This window comes from Malaclemys terrapin, chromosome 3, assembly GCF_027887155.1.
Source record: "Malaclemys terrapin pileata isolate rMalTer1 chromosome 3, rMalTer1.hap1, whole genome shotgun sequence".
NCBI classification, from domain to species: domain Eukaryota; kingdom Metazoa; phylum Chordata; order Testudines; family Emydidae; genus Malaclemys; species Malaclemys terrapin.
In genome coordinates, this window is record NC_071507.1 from 53,798,378 (window position 1) to 53,822,241 (window position 23,864).

Below are 23,864 nucleotides of genomic sequence, written 5' to 3' on the forward strand. Positions count from 1 at the left end.
ATCCCCGCCCCCCCAGCACCACGCAACCCAAAGCCCCGCCCCTCCAAGCGTCGCACCGCCCGAAGCCCCACCCCTCCTCCGAGCACCACGCCGCCCGAAGCCCCCGCTCCCCTCTGAGCGCCGCGCCGCCGAATCCAAAAATAAAAAATAAAAAATCGAGCGCTGCCCTGCCCCAAGGTGCCGCCCCAAGCACGTGATTGGTCGGCTGGTGCCTGGAGCCGGCCCTGTCCGTAGTGCCTGAAAGTCCTTACCACCTGATGGTTGTGTTCGGTGGTCTGTTAAAAGAGTTTGGTTGTCTCAGTCCAGTTCCTACTGGCAGGTGTCCATACCACAAAAACCAAGACCACAATCTCCACCCTTGCTGATAATCTCGGCAGGTCAGGTTTTTTACCAGTTAAAATAAAGGTCTGGGACTCCTGGGTGCTATCCCTGCATCTCGCACTGACTCACTGTGTGGCACTGGGCCAGTCACTTAACCTCTCTATCTCATCTCCTTGCTGTATACTACCATCATCGACCTCTGACCCCAAGCGCCAAACTATGAAATGCCATAAGCTGATGTGGTGAGGTGCCCAAGGTACAAAGGGGGAAAGGGGAGAGCTACACGTGCAGCTACGTGTTTTTCCCACCACTTCATGCCCTTCCAGGTATTTTGCACAGAAAACAGACAAAGTTGCCTATTTAAGCTCTCCACAGCTATTAACTCTGCTTATTAATGCAGAGCTATTGTTTCAACCTTCCCATTAGGAAAATCACTAGTTGTCATAATTAATGAATTTGGGAATCCTCTTGGTCAGAGGACAAGGCCATATGAAAACAAGGGATGGATTTCATTAGATTTTCTGTTTTAGGAAATTCTCAGTGGCTTACGGGCCTAATCCTGCAAAATACCGAGCACTCTCAGGTCCCACAGATTGTAACTGGAGTTGAAGCCAGTCAGCATCTTGCTGCAAAAGACCCAAATAGGAATGTTATACTTTGTCAGAAGTACTTGCAGTTTAGAGACCTGTACTGTGAGGGAGATTATGGAGCCAGGACTCCTGAGTTCTAGTCATAGCTTTGCCATTCACTAACTGTGCAACAATGGGCAAGCTACTTACCCTCTCTGGTCCCTTAAGTTCCACATCTCTAATGTGTGGATAGTGACCATTCCCTGCCTCACAGAGGTATCATGCGCAGGGCTGGATTTCCAATTAGGCACAGTAGGCTCATGTCTAAGGGCACCGGCGTTCTAGGAGCACTTTATCTCTCTAAAACTGTGTGCAACATGAAGATCAGCTGTAGGCAGGGTGGGGGGGCACTGGCACATAAAGTGTAAATCCAGCCCTGATTGTGAGACTTGATTCACTAATGACTGCTAAGTGATTTGAATGAAAGACTGTAGAGACTGGCACAGGGATAATTATTATTAATGGGGCATCAGCACAATCTCAGGGTATAAACGTGAATAGATAGCGATTGCTATTTGTATGCCTGGGTTGAACTGATCATCAGTTTAGAGTTGGGAAAGAATTTCACCCTGTTGGGATGTACCTTGGGAGGGCGGGGTTATTATTCCTTAAAACTGAGTGAGGATCATCCCTTAGAATCAAGAGAGTTTATCCCAACTGATCAGTTTCTTGTGATTGCAGGTTCCAGGCACTGGTTGGTAGGTCCCAGTCTTTCCTGTTTCCGGCTATTCCTAAGTTTCTTTGTAATATTTTTTTTTTCCTTTCAGAGGGTTATAACTTCATCCAAGAATATCTCTGTGGTCCAAAACGTTGCCTAAAAAATCTCAGTGCTAGGAACGTGTTTTTATTTAATACTATTTAGAAGAGAAAAAGTCGTCAGGCTATTGAGCAACTGTCATGACAACTGTAAAATCAGCAGCATTAGGCCCCAGGCCTGCGATGAGATCTGTATATAAATGCAAGTGTCCGACAGGACTCCACATAGGTCTGCCCATGCAGATCCCATTGCAGGAGTGGGGCCTTAAGCTGCAATTCAGCAAAGTACTCAAACACTTGTTTAACTTTAAGTATGAAGTCAATGGAATTTAAACATGTGCTTAAAGGCTTTGCTGAACCGGGGCCTTAGGCAGAGGGGGAGGAGGGGTATCGGATTCCTAACTCTGAAAATTATTAAGAAACATTGGCAGGAGAACATGCTGTACGGTGGTCTAACTATTTATCAGTAGTTGTTGATTTTTTGTTTTCCGGTTGTTGTTGTTTATGTACAAAATATAGCAGTGTTACAGGAGAAAAATAATGCTACTGGATCTGTGGGTAACTGAAGCTTCAATAAAACACTTTACTTTCACACAAACCTGTACAACCTGAAATTTTTGCTGTCTATATTTTCACAGGTTTGAAAGTGTCAGTGAAAATCACTTTACAGTCAAAATTTTGACCTTTTGGGGATCAAAAATAACCCCAACTTTTTGAGGCAGGAACTGCCTCTTCTTCCTGTGTGTGGGGACAGCACTTAGTACTTTGTGGGTGCTACCACAAAGCAAATTAATAATAATGCAGGCCATGCTGAATGCATGAAACAAACCAAACTATAATGTAAACAACTGTAGCTCTTTATCTGAGCTCTAATGACATATTTGGAGCTGTTCCAATCTACCTTGACTCAGTAAATTATGTGTTTTGTAAACATCTTTTAAAGACATTTTTAATTTAATGGGGCAACTAACAAGATAATTCAATATCAAAAGCTGCTTCTTAAAGGGACGTTGAAGTTGGGACAAACCCAACCGAGATGGGAAACAAAAAGTGCAAACCCGACTCTTCAGCTTTCACTCATCAAGCTGTTGTATATTTTTGTTCACAGTGAGTCAAGAACGATTGGTCAGAGAGTCAGGCTTCACACAGAATTTCCTTGCTTTGCTTCGCTTCTGCCATAACCTTTCAATGTTATTTTAAACATAGCTGTTTTCATGGCAGACAAAAAAATCACAAGAGATGCACTCAGTGGCAATGGCTGGATTCCATCACATTTGCTTCACATTTTTTCCTCTAGTCTTTTCCATCTCCTCTTCCTATCCCCGCTACTCCCATTTGTGTCACCTGGATCCTGGGTGCATTCCTGCCTGCTGGGGTGAGTTTTGAAATCTGTGGTAGTTAGTAATTGGTCTCATTGCTGCAGGTGTCCATCAGTATCACCCGCTGATTTTTTTCTTCATTCCACCCAAACTTGATCTGAAAAGGGAAACTTGTCAGGACAATGGGTTTAGGAGACCAGTTCTTCAAGAAGAGAGGCAGCTAATTGTGGAGATTGAGTCTCAATATATTTCCAGCATTTAGGTTAACTGAGTAATTAAGTGCTGCATGTTGCGTTTCATTGACCTATATATCTCCTTATAGGTGTAATCCTACAGCTTGCCAAGTAATGTCTTGCTTTATTTCTAGAGCAAAGAAAATAACTGGATCATTAACCGATTTGTTCTTTCATTTGAATACAGCTGTAGAACTAGAACAGGGGTGGGCAAACTACAGCCTGCAGGCCAGATCCAGCCCACCAGCTGTTTTAATCTGGCCCTTGAGCTCCCACTGGGGAGCGGAGTCTGGGGCATGCCCCACTCCAGCATTCCAGCCAGGGAGCAGGGTCGGGGGCTGCTCTGCGTGACTCCCATAAGCAGCAGCATGTCCCCCTTCTAACTCCTACAGGTAGGGGCAGCCAGGGGGCACCGTTTCGCACGCTGTCCCCGTCCCAAGTGCCACCTCTGCAGCTCCCATTGGTTGGTAACTGTGGCCAATGGGAGCTGCAGGGGCGTCGCCTGCAGATGGGGCAGCACGCAGCAGAGCCACCTGGCTGCTCCTCCGCGTAGGAGCTGGAGGGGGGACAAGCTGCTGCTTTCGGGAGCCGCTTGAGGCAAGTGCCGCCCAGAGCCTGCACCCCTGAGCCACCTCCCCTCACCCCCGTGCCCCAACCCCTTGTCCCAGCCCTGATCCCCTTCCTGCCCTCCAAACTCCTCGGTCTCAACCCGGAGCATCCTCCTGCACCCCAAACCCTCATCCCCAGCCCTCCCCTCACCCCCTGCCCCCTCCCGCACCCTGAACTCCTCATTTCTGGCCCCACCCCGGAGCCTGCACCCCCAGCCAGAGTGTTCACCTGTCCCAAACCCAACCCCAATTGTGTGAGCATTCATGGCCCGCCATACAATTTCTATGCCCAGATGTGGTCCTCGAGCCAAAAAGTTTGCCCATCCCAAGCTAGAAAATGATCACCTGCTCATTTGAGACAGGCCAGTTCTGCACTATAAGCATTACCTGGTATAGCAGTATTGGCTAAGGGTGTGATTTAAAAAGAACATTTTCTACTGGCAGAAGCTGTAGTGTAGATGCAGTTGTATCAGCATAAGAGTGCTTTTGCTGGTATACCTTATTCCATTTGGAGAATCTGTATAAGCTATACTGGCAAAAGCACTATTTTGCATAGGAGCGTTTACTGGTACCAGCAAACCTTTTCTAGTATAGATTAGGCCCTCGTTGGAGCCAGAATCACGGCAGCTGAAGATGGAAGGGACACATTCATTCTATTCTTCTGGCCAATGAAGCTCTGATCCTAACAGTATATTCTCGAGGGCTTTAACTAGTGTCTGCCCTCTCAAGCAAAGAGAAACTTGCTTTGAGAAACTATTCCAAAGTATAAGGCATCTCACGCTCAGGAGATGTTCCCAGATCATCAGCCTGAATTTTATTATTTTGCAATTTCATTCCGTGACTTGTAAGCAGTGCCCCTTGGATGGCGCTCTGTTTACTCGAAAGGTGGAAAATCCAAGGAAGGAGCGAGGAATTGTTTAGACAGTTAACAGACATCCTCCTTGTTTGGCTAAGCATTTCCGTAGTTATTTTTATCTCTCCTCATACCGCAGAGTGTGGCAATCACCATCTTGACTGACTCTGGGGATTGAATTGAAGATATCCAAAGCCAAAAACACAAGTCTCTACAGCTACACCTAAAGAGCCAAGAGACCTGTAGCAGACTCACATCCTCTGTGGATCACGCCCAGAGGAGATGCATAACACACACTGACTAGCGGGTTACAGGCACACATGTACATCCACCACACACCGGGAATAAACCCAATCCTCACACACATTTTCTCACTCTTTTTTCCTATCACATGCTCTGATCAGGGCTTGGGTTCACTACACATCTCCACAATACAGCCACAACATACTACGTCACCACACCCACACATACCCACCAACATTGTCCAACACAACAACTGAGCATCATTTTCATGGAAATGCAGCTCTACACTCCGCAACAATTCCAGGCCAATTAATTTTGCTGCCCTGCCCTCCCACAATCTAATTCTACCTCACACCACCAACTGAGTCCCCCGCCTACCTCCTACACAGTCCCTTTTACTGCTTCTGCCACTGCGTCCCTTTGCCCTGGGCTCTTTCACCACTGCCTCCCCTTGCTCTCCCTGCCCATGAAGTGGTTCTGTTTTCTCTGCTGGGGATGGGGAAGGGGATCCTCAGCCAGTTTCAAGCCCTGTCCCAATTCCAGGCTATGGGGGCAGTATCAGGAGCATCGTCCAGTTTTGTGGGAGGGGGGAGGAGGGAGGGGTGCCCACCAGCAGAATTGCAGACCCAGCAGGGAGAGGCTGTTCCCCAGCTGGCTTGCAGCTCTAGTGCTTCAGATCTTGAGTCTGTCTACATAGCAACTAGACACTCCTGGCTGGCCCATGCCAGCTGGCTCGGGCTCGTGGGGCTTGGGCTGCAGTCTGTTTCATTGCTGTGTAGACTTCCGGGTTTGGGCTGGAGCCCAAGCTCTGGGACCTTCCCACCGAGCCTGGAAGTCTACACAGCAATGAAACAGTGTCTCAGCCTGAGCCGTTCGAACCCGAGTGAGCTAGCATGGGCCAGCCGCCAGTTCTTCTTTCCTGTGTAGACATAGCCCTTGTGTTTGCATGGGAGAGGGAGCATGAGCACTGGCTGCTCCACATGCCCAGAGACCGGTTGTCCATCATCACATGGAGCAGCTTTGATTGTCTGCTCTTCCCCATTCCCCTGCCTCCTAAGGCAGACAATCAGATGGGGATTTCCTTGTTCACAAGGGTTTTTCCCTGCAGACTTGTAGCTAATTTTAAAAACCTGTATATGGGTTGGCTAGGGCGCCCAAAGCCCCTACAGTTACTGTGCATCCCGCTCCTCACACCATCATCCTTATCCCCTGGCTGTCACTCCAGCTTTGACCAGTCTCCCCCAGTCCTCTCTCAGGCTAGGAACCAGAAGGTTATGTTGGGTGGGAAGGCTGGGAGTGTGGGAAGACCAGCATACAGCTGGCAATGGAGAGAATGAGCCAGCAGTTTGAAGCCATCAGCATGTTTGGAGTGGAGTGGAGGGCTGCATCTTGGATGGTCATCGGGGAAGAGCACGAGGACTTGTTTGGTAGAGGAGAGGAGAGAGGGAGCAGGAACATGGAAGGAGGCAGGGAAGGAGAGGAGTTGGCAGACTAGCTCAGTCTACACAGCGAGCAGCAGCTTGTCCCAGAGCCCAGGTTGACATCCTCAGGCTTGCGGGGCTCAGGCTACTTCACTAAAAATAGCAGTGTGGCCGTTCTGGCTCAGACTGGAGCTCGGGCTCTCAGGCCTAGGTAGGGAAGTGGGGAAGCATCAAACCTCGAGCTCCAGCCTGGACAGGAACATCTACACAGCTATTTTTAGTGCCATAGCACGAGCTCCATGAGCCTGAGTCTGTCGATCCAGGCTCAGAGCCTCACTGCCGCAGGCTGCTGCTGGTGTGCAGCCGTACCCCTCAGGATGAATATACCGTTCTCCCCGCCAGGTTCAAAGGGTCAAACTGCTGAAATTGAAACCTTCCCAAATTTGCTTGTATAATAAGAAATTGTCTGATTCTATTGATAGCAAAAGCAAACGCAGCGTCCCAAAGGCTGTTTCCCATTTCCCCTGCAGTCTCTCTTTCCTTGCTTGCCTATTACCAGTTGCATCCTACTGACACGTCTGGTGCAAAAAGAGTCATGGTAGCGTCACAGGCTTCCTGCTTCTGCCCATCTGTGTCCCTCAGCTGCTGTAGAGAGGCAAAATTCTACCCCAATCCACCCTGCGGTTTCTTCCCACCACCCCAGGACTTAGTGCCTGAGAGCTCCAACCAGATCCCAAGCTGAGGCCGTAGGGGGTAAAACAAACACGCCCAATCAGCGCCTAAGAGGATCATTCGGGGGTTGTGATAGGCCTTGACGAGCTGAAGTGCCATAATCATTAGGCAGAGCTGACAAATTATTTGACACAGTCTGTCTTTATTTTTGGCAATTTGTCTACACAGAAATCACAACATGTATTCACTATTCCATATTATTACAAAATATTTGAAGCAGATAATTCTTGGATGCTTAGTTCTTTCCTGAGAAACTTGTTGGGAATATTCACAGTCTGTGTTGTATTGCCTAGTGCAATTTTTTCTTGGTACAGTAAGGCCCTTGATTTGGCAATCCCCTTAGGCAACCAAGGGCTCAATTCTGCTCCCCTTAGGCTTGATCTACGCTACATACTTCAGTACAACTAGTCACTCAGGGTGTGAAAAATCCACACCCCTGAGCGATGTAGTTCTACCAACCTAAACCCCCACCCCCGTGTAGACAGCGCTATGTTGGCAGGAGAGCGTCTCCCACTGACATAGCTACCGCCTCTCACGGAGGGGAGTTATTAAGCTGACGGGAGAGCTTTCTCCCGTTGGCTTAGAATATCTTCACCAGACACACTACAGCAGCATAAATTTGTAGTGTAGACTTGCCCTTAGACACATTGAGCAATACTTTAATCCTTCAGTAGTCTCATCAACTTCAATGGAACTGCCTGTGGAGTAAAAGAACCATGAGACCAGGGTCACACAGAGATGTGGGGGGGGGGGTCCAGGGCAAAATCTAAAATGGAGGCCCCCCATCCTTCAAAAAAAATTACACAGAGGGGAAGCGGGGGAAGGAAGTTGGAGAGCAAACCTGCCCCGCACTCATCCCCCCACGGTAGCTCCTGTCCTGCAGGGCTGGGCCCAGCTCTCCACTCTGAGCATTGCAACCTGGCATGTAGGGTTGCAGAACTCCTCAAGTTTGGCCCAGCTGCCTCTCCATCATGACAGAGGAGCTGTCAGGCTAAATTTTAGTTAATGGTACTGTGACCCCTGCATGTCAGTCTCAACCCCATGTGGTTTGGGGGCCCCGCTCAAAGGGGCAGGGTGGGGCAAAATGCTCTTTTGTCTCCCCGCCTTTGGGCAGCCCACCATGAAATACTATTGGAATAAAGGCTCCAGCTGTCATCCAGGAGGTCAGACTAGATGATCACAATGGCTAGGGTTACCATCCGTCTGGGTTTCCTCGGGAAATGTCCGGCTTTTTCAGCGTTAAATGGCCGTCTGGGGGGGATTTCTAATCAAGTAGAAATGTCCGGGATTTCCCCCTTCCCCTCCTGCAGAGTGCGGCACGGCTGATTGGATGGCTGTGCCTGATTGAAAGCTGCTCGCAACCACTGGGGCCTCTAGCAGCCAGAGTCCCTCCCCCTCCCCCGCTCCCTCCTCCCCCGCAGAGCAGCGCGGCAGTGTTTGAGTCCACGTGGAGCCCGCAGCTCTCCCTCTGCTGGGTGAGCGGGGGAGGAGGGAGCAGGGCAGGCGGGGGCATGTAGAGGCTGCAGGGCGAGGAGGAGCAGGGCAGGCAGGGGCATAGCGGCTGCAGAGGCAGGGCAGGCGGGGGGTGCAGGGGCTGCAGGGCGAGTGGGGAGCAGGGGGCACAGAGGCTGCAGGGGCGGGGGGGCGCAGAGGCTGCAGGGCGAGGAGGAGCAGGGCAGGCAGGAGCATAGAGGCTGCAGGGGCAGGGGCTGCAGGGCGAGTGGGGAGCAGGGGGCACAGAGGCTGCAGGGGCAGAGGGGTGCAGGGGCAGGGCAGGCGGGTGGCACAGAGGCTGCAGGGGTGGGGGGGTGCAGAGGCTGCAGGGTGAGGAGGAGCAGGGCACGCAGGGGCATAGAGGCTGCAGGGGCAGGGGGGCACAGAGGCTGCAGGGCAAGTGGGGAGCAGGGAAACACTTAGCAACCCCCAACAAGATCAGAGCGGGAGGGAGGAGGGGGAATGCGGGGTGCTCAGAGGAGGGGGCAGAGTTGGGGCAGGGACTTTGGGGAAGGGGTTGGAATGGGGGTGGAGAAGGGGTGGAGTTGGGGCAGGGCCGGGGGCGGGACCGGGGCCCCGTGGAGTGTCCTCTTTTTTAAATGTTTGAATATGGTAACCCTAACAATGGCCCCTTCTGGCTTTACAATCTATGAATCTATGTATCCTAGTTTATAAACAAATTCTCTCTCTAGGCTTGGGCACACCACTTTTCTGTGTGCTGCCCCATCTTGTGAATGGGAACAAACATGCTTCTCTACGGTACAGGGGTGTTTGGGAAGGTTAATTAGCTAATGCGGTACAGCATTCTGCCGGGATGAAGTGTTGAATAAAAACATCATTGGAAGGGTCTGTATAATAGAACCCTGAGTATTGAGAATTATTTTTCATTTACAAACTATTTTGTAAGCTTAAAAAAATCAGGTGGGGGAGAGAGAGTGGAGGGTTATTTTAAATGTAGACTTAGCATACTGACATCCATGGGAATAGAAACGTCCATCCATCCTCTAAGCTATCCCTGATCCAAGTTTGATCTCAGGGTCTCCTAATCCAGTTTTTACAAGGTTTGGGGGATATGCCAACTCCTTTTCTTGCCTTTCTAAACATACGGTACAGGGAAAGGTAGGGAAAGTAGGGAGGGAGACATCAGGCTATTTCCTCTGGACTGATAGCAAAGCCACTGTGTCAGAGCGGGTTGCCTCTGATAACAAGCAAGGGTGAAGCTGTTGCAATACCCAGAGGGATTAAAATAATTACCCCCTCTCCCGTTTCCCGCCCAGCCTAACCAGCCATCGGCTCAGGCATCTGTCCTGGAAAACAATCTGCCTTATCCCACCTCACTGATTACACACAGCCAGGTGGCACCAGAGTGGTTAATGTTACTTGCCCTTGCCTCCCAAAGAAAGATCCCCCTCCCCACCCTCTCCTAGTTAGAGAGACAAGGTGGTTGAGGTAATATCTTTTAATGGACCAACTTCTGTTGGTGAGAGAGACAGGCTTTCGAGCTACACAGAGCTCCTCTTCAGGTTCCTAGCTGTAAACTGCATCTTTTCCCATCAGTAAAGAGAAAGGTGACTGTAAAATGACAGTTCATTCGGGGGGTGCAGGGTGGCAGCAACTCAGCTGCCTCTCAAAGGGCTTTTAAAAGGTCTTTCCACCATGGAGATTTTTTTTAAAATCATAGCTAGATTCCTACCTTCTCATCTCCCCGTCCTCTGCCTCAGACTCCTCTCACATTAACTCAGCTTTCTTGGCATACTACTGTAATTACACTCCCTGCCTGTCTGCCAGCCTCTGGCAAAAAGTCCTCAGGATGAATAAAGCAAGTCCAGATAATCAGTGGTAGTCACAGGCAATTGCATGGGCACCAACATGCATGCAAACATCTGATCTGAATGTGCAAAGCATGTGCACATTACATATAGATCTAACTGGCAAAAACAGTGTAGCTGATATGCATAGAGGCAATATACCTGATACATGCATGTACATCTGACATTTGAGTGCATGTACATTTGCACACATCTCTTTTATGCCATCGTGGGTTGCCAATGAGGACTCAACCTGAGACCCCAAAAACTGGTGGCAGCGGTGGAGCAGCCTCTAGACAGGAACACACAGCACAAGTTGAACAGTGGGTATATATTCACAACTGCACGTCCCCACCTTTAAACTCTGGGAAGACCTGGAAGATTTGCCTGTCCATCTCCACTTCTCTGCTAGACTCCTCCTCAGATCCCTCTCTGCCAGGTACATGCCATACTGTCCCCCGGGCAGAGAACACATAGCTAATAGGTTTCAGATTGGTAGCCATGTTAGTCTCTATCAGCAAAAACAACGAGGAGTCCTTGTGGCACCTTAGAGACTAACCAATTTATTTGGGCATAAGCTTTCAAGGGCTAGAAGGAAGTGGGTTCTAGCCCATGAAAGCTTATGCCCAAATAAATTTGTTAGTCTCCAAGGTGCCACAAGGATTCCTCGTTGTTATGGCTAATAGAGGAAGTACTGTTTCCAAAGAACAGCATAGGTCACAGTTGCTGTTTACCAGGAAACTGAGATGAGGCTTTGGTTGTCCTGGGCTGACAACAGTTTTCCCAGCCTGTGTACCTGGCACTGAAAGTACATTTTGTCTTGGTGGCAGCAATGAAGGGGTTAACTACACAGATGGAACTTCAGGCTTCAGCAGCTCCAAATGTAAAACCCTGGATATCAGAGCCTGAGCAGTAGGAGGCTAAAACCCTGAGGGGATTTCTCACATGGGGGAAGAACTCCCATCTCCCCTCCCCACAATGTTCCAATGCGGGGCCGCCTCCCACTGCTTCAGCAGTTCCCACCTACTCCATTTCTCTGTGTTGCCTCTAAACTGCTTCTCCGCTCCCATCTTCAAGCTGCTGCAAAGGAAATGAGGTGGGAGTATGAAATAAGTTCAAGGCAGCGGCAAGAAGAGAAGTGGGGGCTTTACGAGCTCGGGAAGCATTTGAAGGTAACTGGAGTTGGAGCCTGCAGAAGTTTTTGAGATTAAAAATAGGCTGTAGCATCTCTCCTTCAGCTTTCATCAGGTTTTTAGTTGTCTGGCAGTCTGCCTCCTTTGCCCCACAGCTCACAGAATCAAAGACATCAGAAATGGGTGAGATCATCAGTCCATCTCCCTGTCAGTGGAGCATTGGAGAACCTTGTCCCAGAAGACCTGGTGCTCTCTCTAGAGGGAGACCTACTCCCTTCTCTAGAGCAGAGCACAACTGTAGAAGAGTCATTTGGTAAAATGACTCGGGCACACAGCCCAACAAAGCATTGGAGCATGTAGCCACTCTCACATGTGCAAAGTTGCTCACATGCTTCTGTGCTTTGCGGGATTGGGGCCATACGGCATAGACAGAGCATAGAGATAACTGGACAGGTTTATACAGGACTCTTTAGGCATGTCTACACTTCAATTTAAAACCCGTGGCTGGCCTGTGCTAACTGACTCAGGCTTGTGGAGCTAAGGGGCTATTTAATGGCGGTATAGACATTCAGACTCCTGCTGGAGCAGGGGCTCTAGGATCCTGTGAGGTGGGAGGGTCCCAGAGCTCAGGCTGCAGCCTGAGACCACAATTAAACAGCCCCTTAGCTCAAGCCTGGAGCCAGAGTCAGCTGGCACAGGCCAGCCATGGGTGTCTGATTACACCCTTTATGGACAAACATTCATCAAAGAAATTGGTTTAGGAGGGGGTCATTTCTGTCACCCCTTGTCTATTCTTTACTCTTTGTCTTGCTGTTGTTGGTATTTTGAGCTGTGTCTTGTGTGAGATACAGTACACAACATTTGGATTCAAGAAAGCACTGTAGACAATTCCATTATGACTAGGGTGACCAGACAGCAAGTGTGAAAAATCGGGACAAGGGGTGGGGGGTAATAGGAGCCTATATAAGAAAAAGACCCCAAAATCGGGACTGTCCCTATAAAATCGGGACATCTGGTCACCCTAATCATGATAGCATGTGTTGATATACACATTATGATGAGTAATTGAGTCTTCAGGCCAGGAACTCATTAATTATGGGGTCAGGAAGGTATTTTTTCCCACCTGTCAACAATGTTGCACAATTATTCAGGCAAATTATAGGGGAGGTTAGTCTTTCTCTGAAGCAATTGGGATTGGCTACCAACAAAAGCAGGAAACTGGACTCGATCAACCATTTCCATTCAATATGGTCCCATTCAATATGGAAAAGTCAATAAAAACCTTCCTAACAGTGGGATCTGACAGTGGGATCTGTCAGATGTAGACTAGTCTCCTATAGGAAGTTGTGGAAGCTTCATTCTTGCAGACATTTAACATTAGACAAATCACTAGAAAATGTATTGTAGGGAACCCCTTTGTATTAGCAGGGAGATGGATGATATGACCTAGTGGGTCTTTTCCAGCTCTAACTTCCATAAGTTCATGAAACTCTACATCTGTATTCCATTTATGGGGATCCCATTGGAAAGAAATCTTTCCCAAATCCCTTATTCTGGCCTTCAAACAACCCACCACCCAGGGCTGGCACAACCCATTAGGGGACCTAGGCGGTTGCCTAGGGCGCTACAATTTGGGGGGTGGCGACTGCGGTGGTATTTTGGCGGCGGGACCTTCCGCTGCCTCTGTGGGGGGCGGGACCTTCTGCCAACTAAGGCAGCAGAAAAGCTGGTGGCGCTCCTGCCACCACCCTCTCCAAGTTCATCATCAAAAGCAAGCTCCCCACAGACCAGGACCCACCAACTAAAGGCAGCACCAGACCCTGCCAGAACAATAGATGCAAAACCTGCAGACATATCTCCACTGCTACAATGATCAATACCTCCCACAACACAACTTTCAAGAGCCATGGGTCCTACACATGCGGTGTACCGCATCCAATGCTCTTAATGCTCCAATAGGAACTCTGGGGGTGAAATGAGACAATCACTACGCTCTCAAATGAACTCGCACAGGAAAACGATAAAAGACAAAAACACCCTATCACCTATGGGGGAACACTTATCACAAAGTGATCACTCTACATCTGACCTCTCAGTCCTCATCCTCAAAGGAAACCTGCATGACACTTTCAAAAGACAAGCCTGGGAGCTTAAATTCATAACTTTGCTAATCTGTGTGTGAGGAGTGAGGAGATCTCAGCCCACCAAGACCTGAATAGAGAGGCAGACTTGCTTAATAAAACATGCAGCAATGTGTCCCTAAAGGGTGTGATACTTCCATAAAAGGAAGGTTGGAGTTTTAAATTCAGTGGCACTTGGTTATTGCTAAGTTATTCTTAATGGATGATTATTCCATGCACTTCTGTGGCACTCATCACCATATTGTCTGGCCACTAAATGCAGCACAGTCTTGCCTACCTGAAGCCTTGAGGTGATGCTGTATGTAGTGTTCCTGGGGCAGATACTGGGGAAGTGAGGCCAGGGCACAGTGAGAGGAGGCTGCCTGCCTTGCCAAAGGCCAACCAGATGAAGCGGGCTGTGGCAGCCAGTTTCCTGACAATCCAGTGCAGGCTGTACTCTGGATGCCCCAAGCCCAGGGTATGCCCAGCAGCTGGACTGTGTCCCCTAGAGAGCTGACTGATCTCTACAATCAAGGTGCAGCCTCAGTTTGACTGAGCCTTTGTTTCTCGGAAGGAGTCAACACCTCTTGAGATGTCTGGGCAAATACTGTGATGCGTTTTGTGAACAGTTTCATGCTTGTAGCATTTCTATAGCGGCAGCACTAAAAAGAGGGATGCTGTGAGCACCAGATCTAAAACAAGAGTTTGGTGTGGGGGTCTGGAAGGAGCTTCGCTGTTTTCTGGGGAGGCGCTCACATCCCGGCTCCTGCCGTTTCTATGTCAGGCTCTCCACTGAGTGTTTACTGTTGCTGTTTCCACAGGGACATTCGTGTCTGCCTTCACTGTGCTGTGCGGAGCCCGGACTGACCTCCCTGACAGGCACATGTGCTGCGTCTTCTGGCTGAACATCGCCGCGGCGCTGATTCAGATTCTGACGGCTATCGTGATGGTTGGCTGGATCATGAGTATATTTTGGGGGATGGACATGGTCATTCTTGCTAGTAAGTACGGTGAGATCATTGTCTCCACCCCCAAGTTGTTAGGGCTCAGCTAGCGTCCTGGACCCCAGCCCGGGAAATGAGGAAAGTGGAAACAGTACCAGGCAGTTTGCATTAAATGGGGACATTCACACTGAAACAGAGGGAAAAGAGACATAAAGAGCGGATCTGCCCCAGCACTATCAGGAGGCTAGTGGTGGCATTTGCTTGATTTCTTCCCATGATATCAAGCTCTGCTTCCAGTCCCAGATGTAGCTGAATGTTTCTGTAAGATGCTTAACAAAGTTCACCTTTCAATTGGAATCATTATGCTTCAGAGTGAACAGTGCTGCACTCAGCAGAAGTAGTCCCCACTTCCTTGAGCGATTGTTCCACAGCCTCTCTGCACACTCAAATGGACAGCATGGTGTTGATTCACATTTGGAAAGTTTTTTTCCTCCCACACCATTAAGACCAGGAATGTGCTATTCTGTTTTAGAATGAAAGCTATAGAAATGAATGGGGCCACCAGAGAAGTGCTGGCACAGAATACTGCCCCCTTCTGGTTCAGCCCAAACCCTGCTTTACAGGGCCCCATTTCCTGATGTTGCATCAATCGGTGTTCGAATAAGCACTCTCGCCCTCAGCAGTCCCGCGGCATCCTACCATTTAACCATACTTCAGCTACCTGAGGTGAACCCAAGTTTAGTTAGATTCTCTGGTGGTGTACTTTTAGACTACATCTACACTATGCACTAGGGGTCTGAGTCTCCTGCTCGTGTACACATAAAATTAGCTGTCATGAAGCTATCATGAGTATAAACAGCAGTGTAGCCGTGGTAGCATAGGTAGTGGCAGTGGAGGCACTGCTGAGCCGTGCGGAGTACGTACCTACCACGGGGTTGTACTCTGCCTGGCTCAACTGTGCTCATAGTGTAGACACCTCCCCAGATGCCCTGAATCCTCCTCACTCTCTGAGTGGCTGACTCCCCACTTCCTCATAAATCCCATTTATCCAAAGGTTTCTTAGGAGCTCATTCAATTTGTAGGCAAACGGGGTTATCAATGCATTTTAAAGTTTTCTCCAATGTAAAATTCCCCCTTTGAGACCTTGAAACACCAAGAAAGACCACAGTCTCAGGGGAAGAAAGAGACAAATGCATCTCTAAAAGGCCTGGTCTACACTAGACAGTTAGGTCAATGTAAGTGCATGCGTCTACACTGAAATTTGTCTCCAGCTGATTGAAGTGTCACTTTACAGTGACGCAGTCAAACCACCTCCCTGAACAGCATGGAGCCATGGTCAAGCTACTGAGGTCAGTGCAGTGCAAGTACAGACACTATGTGGCCTGTGCCAACCTGAACAGTCTTCCAGCAGCTGTTCCATAATGCCCCGTGCCCTGCAGCACTGACCACTCTGGTCACCATTGTAACCTCCACTGCCTAGGGGCCACGGAGACTGGCAGCATCTCTCTTTAAAGTCCTCCGCATGTTTTTGAAATGCCTTTTCCACATCGCTCACCTTTGTGAGCACACCAAGTAGTTCACCCTCGTGTGCAACTCCCCAACCGACCATGCTGGCTCCATGTGCTAAACTTGCTCTTGCCAGGAGCAGACAGGAGGTATTGGATCTCCTGGGCCTGTGGGGAGAAGAGGCTGTGCAAGCACAGCTACGGACCAGGTAGGAACATGGATATCTATGAACAGGAGATGCAGGAAAAGGGGTATGACAGGGATCAGCAGCAGTGCTTTGTGCAAGCAAAGGAACTTGGCCAGGCATACCACAAGGCCAGGAAGGTCAACAATAGATCTGGTAGTGCCTCATAGATCTACTGCTTTTACAACGAGCGGCATGTCAGACTTGGCGGAGACCCTACCCAGCAGACCACTGAGGATACCTGGGAAGTTAAGTTCCCTCTAAGCTGCGCAGTCACATGGCCGCGCAGCAGGCTATCAAGGAACGTGCAGGTGTGCAGGGGGGAGAAGCGCCTCTCCCCCAGCCCCAGCCCCGGAGCTGCTGCGGCCGGGGAGAGGCACCTCTCCCCCAGCCCAAGCCCTGGAGCTGCCCTGGCTGGGGAGAGGCACCTCTCTCCCAGCCCCGGGCTGCTGCAGCGAGAGAGGGCTGGGGGAGTCCTCTCTCCCCACCACAGCTCCGGGGCAGCCTGCATCCCAAACCCCTCATCCCCAGCTCCACCCCAGAGCCCACACTATCAGCCGGCGCCCTCACCCCCCTAGACCCCAACCCTCTGCCCCAGCCCTAAGTGCCCTACTGCACCCCAAACCCTTCATCTCCAGCCCCATTTTTGCATAACCATAGAAAAGTAGCCCTTTCTGTTGATGAACTCTGTGGCCAGGTGGGCTGGTGCCAAAATAGGGGTATGTGTGCCATCTATTGCCCCGCAACAGTTCAGGAACCCCATTGCAGCAAATCCATCCATTATGTCCTGTTCATTGCTGAGAGTCATGGTCCTGCATAGTTGGATATGATTAATGATCCTACATTAATCATGGTGACGGCCGCCACTGTGGATTTTCCAGCTTCAAAATGAAAATGATTTCTCACTGACTGGTAGCAATCCAACATTGCAAGATTCTGGAGTGTGATGGCCACTTGCTTCTCCACCGTCAGTGCAGTTCTCGTTATAGTGTCCCTGCATTGGAGGGCTGGGGCAAGCTCGGCCCAGATCTAGGAAAGTGGCCTTTCACGTCTGAAAGTTCTGCAGCCACTGCTCGTCATTCCAAACCTGCATTACAATGTGTTCCCCCCAGTCAGTGCTCATTTCTCGGGCCCAGAAGTGGTGTTCCACCATCAGCAGCTGCTTCATTAACAACCTTTTATTGGTTTTTGCTATGTCCCTTAGCAAACTGTCCTAGAAGAAATCATGTCCTCTGCTGCTGTGGTACTTACTGTAGGACTGCAAATACAGAAGGATCATGCATCCTGTACTTGCAATGCTCATGAGAATAGTGCAGAGCTCTGCAGGCTCCATCCAAGATGGCGGACTCCAAAAACTGCTGGATGGGTTTGCAGGATTTTTTTAAAAAGGCACAAAAATGATGGCATTATGGGATGAAAGAAGATGAATGCTGGGAACTTGACCTCTACCTCCCAGAGACCCATGGATGAGTCATTTCTACTGTGAAAATTTCCCAAAAGGTATTGCACCAGATGGTAGTGCATGGCATACTGGGTTACCTACCGGTGAAGCACCGCACTTTGCCTTGATGCAAGCATTCCTGGTGAGTTGGCACAGTGTCGACGCAAGAAGCAAATTATGCATCTGCCCGAGTGATATACAAACTTTGGCAGCTGCATGCTGATTTCACTTGCATTGACCAAAGTTTGTGGTGTAGCCATAGCCCAAAGGAAACAAATTAGAACATCCAGTTAGCTAAACTTGTATTGTCTCCTTATTTTACACCTAGGTTATAATTTGACCTGATAAAAATCAAGCTAAAGTGTTAAACTATGTCTAATACTGGTGCTAAGTGGAATTTTCAATCAAGTTAAACTAGCTCAGTTGAACCAACTTCATCAAAAAAGCACCTTTTCCCATACTCTAGGATCTAGGCAAGGCCCAACTATGCCTCTCTAATTTACTGTAGCTATGCCAGCCTAACCCCTGGGGTAGACACAGCTCAGTCGATGGAAGAATGCCTCTGTCAACCTAGTTACTGCCGTTCAGGGAGGTGGAGTTCCTATAGCGATGGAAAAACCCCTTCCATTGCTATAGGACGCATCTGCACTGCGGGGTGACTGCGGCATAGCTGCACCACTGCATCTATAGAGCTATAACTCCATAGTGAAGATGAGCCCCAAGTCCCATTGGTGAGTGGATAATGCAATGCCAATCATCTGGGCAGCAGGCAGAAAGGCTGGGTCTCAAGAGGCTCTGAGTAATTTTCCAGCCTGGTTGCTAGGAAGGAAGGTGCAGCTGGGAAGTATCTGTCACAAGTGGCTCCTGTTGCCAGTGTAGTTCCCTCTGATGAATTTGAAAGCTGGCAGATACCATCTCCAAGAGCAACACACATCTGCCAAGCAGAAGGAGGCAGGTGATTAAGTTCAGGCCAAGAGGTGCCAGAACATAACAGCAGGATTTAGCGAGTGCTGCTCTGTTTGTTCTGCGCAGGGAGGGTGAGAGACGTCAAAAGCACATTTTATTCTCCAAGGAAATACGCGTGACAACAACTAGTGACAATCTGGCAGCTGGAGTTTGGGTTAGCTTCTGACTTGGCATCATCTCACAAGAATGTCCCTTCCTCCCCACCCCTCACTGAGCTAGCATAAGGACCTATAGATGTGCCATTATATGGATCATGGTGGGTTTTTGGGGGGAGGGGGAAAAGGCATCAGAAAGTGCACCATATCTAAGGGTAATGGGGCCAGCAATGAAAAAAGGGGCCAGGGAAAGGGAGAGTCCTAGGTCCTTGTTTTGGGCCACCATTTTGCTTTTGGTTTTTGTGTGTATTTAATGAGGGACTAGTGCCAGTCTTACTGGCTAGATACAGGTGTGAGGCACTGTGTGCTGAAAAAGGCTTTGGCCGCCTAATGGTAGCTTTGTAGTTGCGGTTGTATCCTGAACTGTGACTCTCCCTGCCGCTCTGGGCCTGAGTAGAGCTGGGCACATTGTAGCTGTTCCACTTTGTATAAATATTCATTGAAGTGAGGACTAGGGACTTCAGTTTGGGTCTTCTTCCCACCCTATGTCGTCGGTGAGTGCTCAAGCTATAGAGTCATTCTCTCTCTGGCCCAGCTTCAACAGGAGATTGAGGGAGGCCCATCACAGACTAGCTTATAGGCTAGGTTAGGGTACTCACCTGCCCAGGGAGAGCTGCACCAGAGAGGGGATTCCAACTTGGATCTCCCACACCCCATTTGAGTGTCCTAACCACACCACTGCGCAAAACGTTATAAGGAGGGCAGGGACAGCCCTACCTCCTCCTCTGACCATTTTGTGAATTTGCCCCTTTAAAGATGCCCAGAAACAAAACGTTTCGGATCAAACACCACGTTGTGTTCAACCCAAAATGGACTTTTTGGACTCACCCAAAACTCTTTGGAATATTTAGATTTGGTTTGACTCCAACCACACATTTTCCCCAATGTTTCTGAATGGCCAATGAACTGAAAAATCAGTTATTCACCCAGATCTACTTCTGAGCCACCGTATAGCCAATGTACCTCAGTCCTGATCAGTGACTCTCAGATTCCAGCTCTGGCCCCACTACAGCTCTGCTAATCTCAATTACTAGAAAGTGGTCTGGTGAGTTACTGACTACAGCCGTCCCAGCTTAGTCGAGGGACGGATGAGGCAGCTTATGCTTACAGGAGCCAGAAGAGCAGCTGCCTTTCTCATATGAGAGCTTTGTACTTAGAGAAGAGACACCAGCCTCTCATTTTAGATACCTGCAAAGATTCCTCAAGAACCCCGAGGGTGTGGGTGAAACTGTAAATCCTGTTTGTAAACTCCTAGAGAGAGAAGCTTAGGTTAAGGTTACTTTGCAAAGTCTCTCGCTGTAAGAGCCTGGAAGACGCTAACATTTTGTATGGGAATTGTTGCTGGAATCTTTACTGAGTTTGCCTGTTGCCCAGATCTCTTCAGCTCACTAGGATAAAGAGTATGGGTTGAGCCGGTTCAATGAAGAGGGCTCGGAGGTTGCTCTAGTATTTCACACGTTGCCCTTTTGTCAGGGATCCACAAACAATAATTGAACTCAGTTTTATTATCACAGGTAATTACTTTTTGACTGTCCAATTTTAAGGGACATTTCCCATCTCTTTCCTAATTTAAATGAATTGCCAGCTGGCCTCATTAGCTACCAAACAGGTATCATCTCTAACCAACCATATATGGTTTTCAAACAGCCTCCTGTTTCATTTGGGGCCTGAAAGCAAAAAGAGCTCACTGGCAGTAGAGATGGGGGACTCATCACCAGAGTGCCTCCTTGTGGCTAGGTGTGGCAGAGTTGCTCTCTCCCGATCTAGTGCTCCCTGCCACCAATCACTCTGGCACTGCAGTGATCTCTCTTCCTGTAATTCAGCCCTCTGGCCAGGGCACAATTTAGTTCCCACCTTCAGGGGTAACAGAATGTCCAGCAAATAAAGGATCCAAACATCCTCACCCAAAGGTCTTTGGCCCCAACTGCAGACTTTTTGGCATTACACCCTCGCAGAGCTCTTCGTTGGTCCTTATCCCCTTCTCAGGAGTTTCACACCACCTTCTCTGCTGGCCTGGGAACCAAGGCCCTCCCTCTGCACCAGGCATCAGCCCAGGGACCCTATAACCAGCAGCCAAAGGCTGCTCCATCCTATTCCTTGTTGCTGTTTCCCGGGGCTTCTTTCTACCCAGCCTTTGTCAGCCTTCTCCCTCTCAATTTCTCTAAATTCAACTTTGTTTCAGGTGTGGGACTGTCAGGTGCCCCCTTCCCTGGAATCCCCTAACAAAGTCCCAACATAAAAGTATAAACAAAAACCCACTTCCTCCCTCCTTGGGCTTGACCGTACATCCCTCTCAACTAGATACATCCCTCTCCCTGAAAGTCCAGTTCCTGCCCTTTTGTCAGGGCTTCCCACCAGAGCCAGCTCCTCTCCAATGCCTCTTCAGTGTCACTGTGGCCATTTGCCAGCCTCTTGCACTTAGGCCAGGATCCCAGTACTTGCTCTCCCCCTTGGCCTCCCTAGTCTCTAATCCCAGAGAATGACTGCTAACTCTCCCTCGGCAGCCCCCTTCTGCTCTAAAGCTTCCTGACTTTCTGATCACCACCCAGCCCCTCCCCAGCTGCTGAGCAGTGTTTAGAGACTAAAGCCTCTGTGAATCTTTGATTGCATCCATGTGGAGGCTGCAAAGATCTACAGTGAAAGGGAGCTAATTTTTAATTATCTGGCTAATCAGACAGATGTTTTTGTGCGAGTTCCCCCTCCACTCCCACATAAATCAGTCCTTGGGGTATGTTCCCACCATCCCAAATGTTAGCCAAATGAGTGTCAGATAGTTTGAACAAAATGGCCCTTTTTAGAAGCTCACCCATTTGCTTTAGCAGTGCCTCATTGTAAAAAAAAAAATTACACTAATTGTTGAAAGCAATCTACAAAATAATCAATACCATATCTAGGTAGTGAGGATAGTAGATCTAAGGGACCACCTGGCTCAGGGGATTGGTAATGGTCTGTGGGGGGAGCCTTTCACCTCTAGGTTGAACCCTACTTGAGACCGTATACCATCTGACCGTCACTGTATGTGAAATGAGCTGGCGTTAGGTCTCAGCCCAAGTCCTAGTGGACAAGTGTCTGCAGCAGAAAGGCGCTCCACATACGTGGCCTCAACAGAAAATGACAGATCCTGGATAGTAAGCTCCCCAAGCACTGCCAGTGATGTCTGTTCAGATCACAGACGAGGCATTTTCTGGAGAAGGTTGCCCTCCTGCTGATGGTGCTTTACCTGTCTGAGCCTTTGGCCTGCAGGGTTGTCAATCTAGTGCCTCTCAACAGCACTGAATTCACATTCAAAATAATGTCCTGCTCTCTGATGTACCAGAGACTCTGCCCATAAAAGCACTTAAATTATATCAGAGCAAAGGGGTCAATTCATACCTTTCCCCCTTTAAATAAGCCAGCCGATATAGACAAAAAGTGGGGTATGGTTTTTTAAAGAGTCCCTAGCTCAGCCTCTTGTATTCTACTTACAATGTGTGTGTCTGTGCCCACAAATAACTGCAGCCATAATTACTCTGGGTTCAAGGAACACTTGGTTTTCATGGGCTATAGCAGACTCTTACAGTCACATCTCAGAAGGTTAACAGGTGTCATGATGCTGGCTGTCAAGTCTTCATTACCAACTGGTAATAAGAAATTACCTGTAATCATGCCATCCACTTGTCACTCGTTTGCTAACTGCAGTGCTCAGAACCTGCTAGCAGCACAGAATGGTAACATGGCTACTGTACTTTTAGATTGTAGGGGACTTTAGAAAGGCATATCCAGCATTCTTTTCTTCATGCTGCAGCTGCCAAGTGTTGCTAAAACACACAATAAAAGCAAAGCCAGAACCAATTATCTGACTGAGAAAGCCTTCCTGCGATGAAAGAAATTTTGAGGAGACAGTGATTGTTTACCTCTATTTTCTTTTTTTTACCCCCTAAAGCTGCACTTCACCTCTGCCAGAAAAAAATATGTAAAAGTAGCCTTTTCTGCACTTTCAGACCCAATACTGATCTACTTTGTAATATGATAAGAATCGCAAAACATTTTATAAACATTAATTATAACCAACCATTGCAACGCTTGACGGAAAGGTATGCATTATCCCCATTTCATAAACAGGGAAACTGAGACACAGAGTGGCTGCTGAGACTTATCCAGGGGCACAGATCAAATCAGTAACAAAACTAGCAAAAGAACCCAGGAATTTTGTTTTCCAGTCCCCTACTCTAACAAATAGAATACACCTTTTCCTGTGTGATCCTGTCCTGCTTCCTATATACCCCAATTTCAACTCTTCCCCTTCACCTACACACAGGAAATGGCTACATTGCTAATGTAGGTTTTGTCAGGTAATTATTTTGATCATGAAGTGTCAACGTTTGTTATTGGCCTAGGTCCAGTTACGTAAAAGCAAGTAGGGATTTCCCCGTCACAAAATGAAATCAGCTTCTTGAAACTGAAGGATATTAATAAAGAAAGCCTGTTTAGCTGTGTGTGAATGTTTAATTGCAGGGGAGCTACAATTTACTATGTTTACTATGTAGCCTCAATGTACTTATTCTTTTCTAGTTCTTTATATGTTTCGGATGTTGCCTGTATTGTTATATTTTTCTCTTTTCTCTTTCTTTTATGCTTCCTTTGCCTCCGTTTGTTCATCTTCAAAGTTTCACAAGGTAAGTTTTTCTTCTAATTCTTCTCTTAACTTCCAGTGGCTAAAATCCTGTTTTACCTACTCCGGCAAATTTCCACTGAAGTCAATGAATGTTTGCCCTAGTTAAAGACCTTAGGATTCAGTTCAGCACGTTTTACTCATTTTCTGCCAAAATCTGACCTTGCACGTGTGTGCAGACAGCTCCCAGTTACCTGAGTAGGAGATCTCTACAGGCACAGCCAAGGTTTACTTAAAGGTGTGGTGTTAAACTATTTAGTTAAATCGGTACAATTTTGTGTGTGACTCAATTTAATCCTGAAAGTTCTCGACACTAGAAACTTGTACCACTTTAACTATACCAGTAT

General features: G+C 48.5%; 1 protein-coding gene across 1 annotated transcript in view; it reads left to right on the forward strand.

Moving 5' to 3' along the window:
- STUM (stum, mechanosensory transduction mediator homolog) overlaps positions 1 to 23,593 on the forward strand; it is a 66,578-nt gene extending 42,985 nt beyond the window's left edge. The window contains exons 2-3 of the mRNA XM_054023877.1: positions 14,492 to 14,671; positions 23,513 to 23,593. Of these exons, the coding sequence (XP_053879852.1) occupies positions 14,492 to 14,671; positions 23,513 to 23,538 (206 nt within the window). The 3' untranslated portion in view covers positions 23,539 to 23,593. The remainder of the gene's footprint in view (positions 1 to 14,491; positions 14,672 to 23,512) is intronic.
- The last annotated feature ends 271 nt before the right edge of the window (positions 23,594 to 23,864 follow it).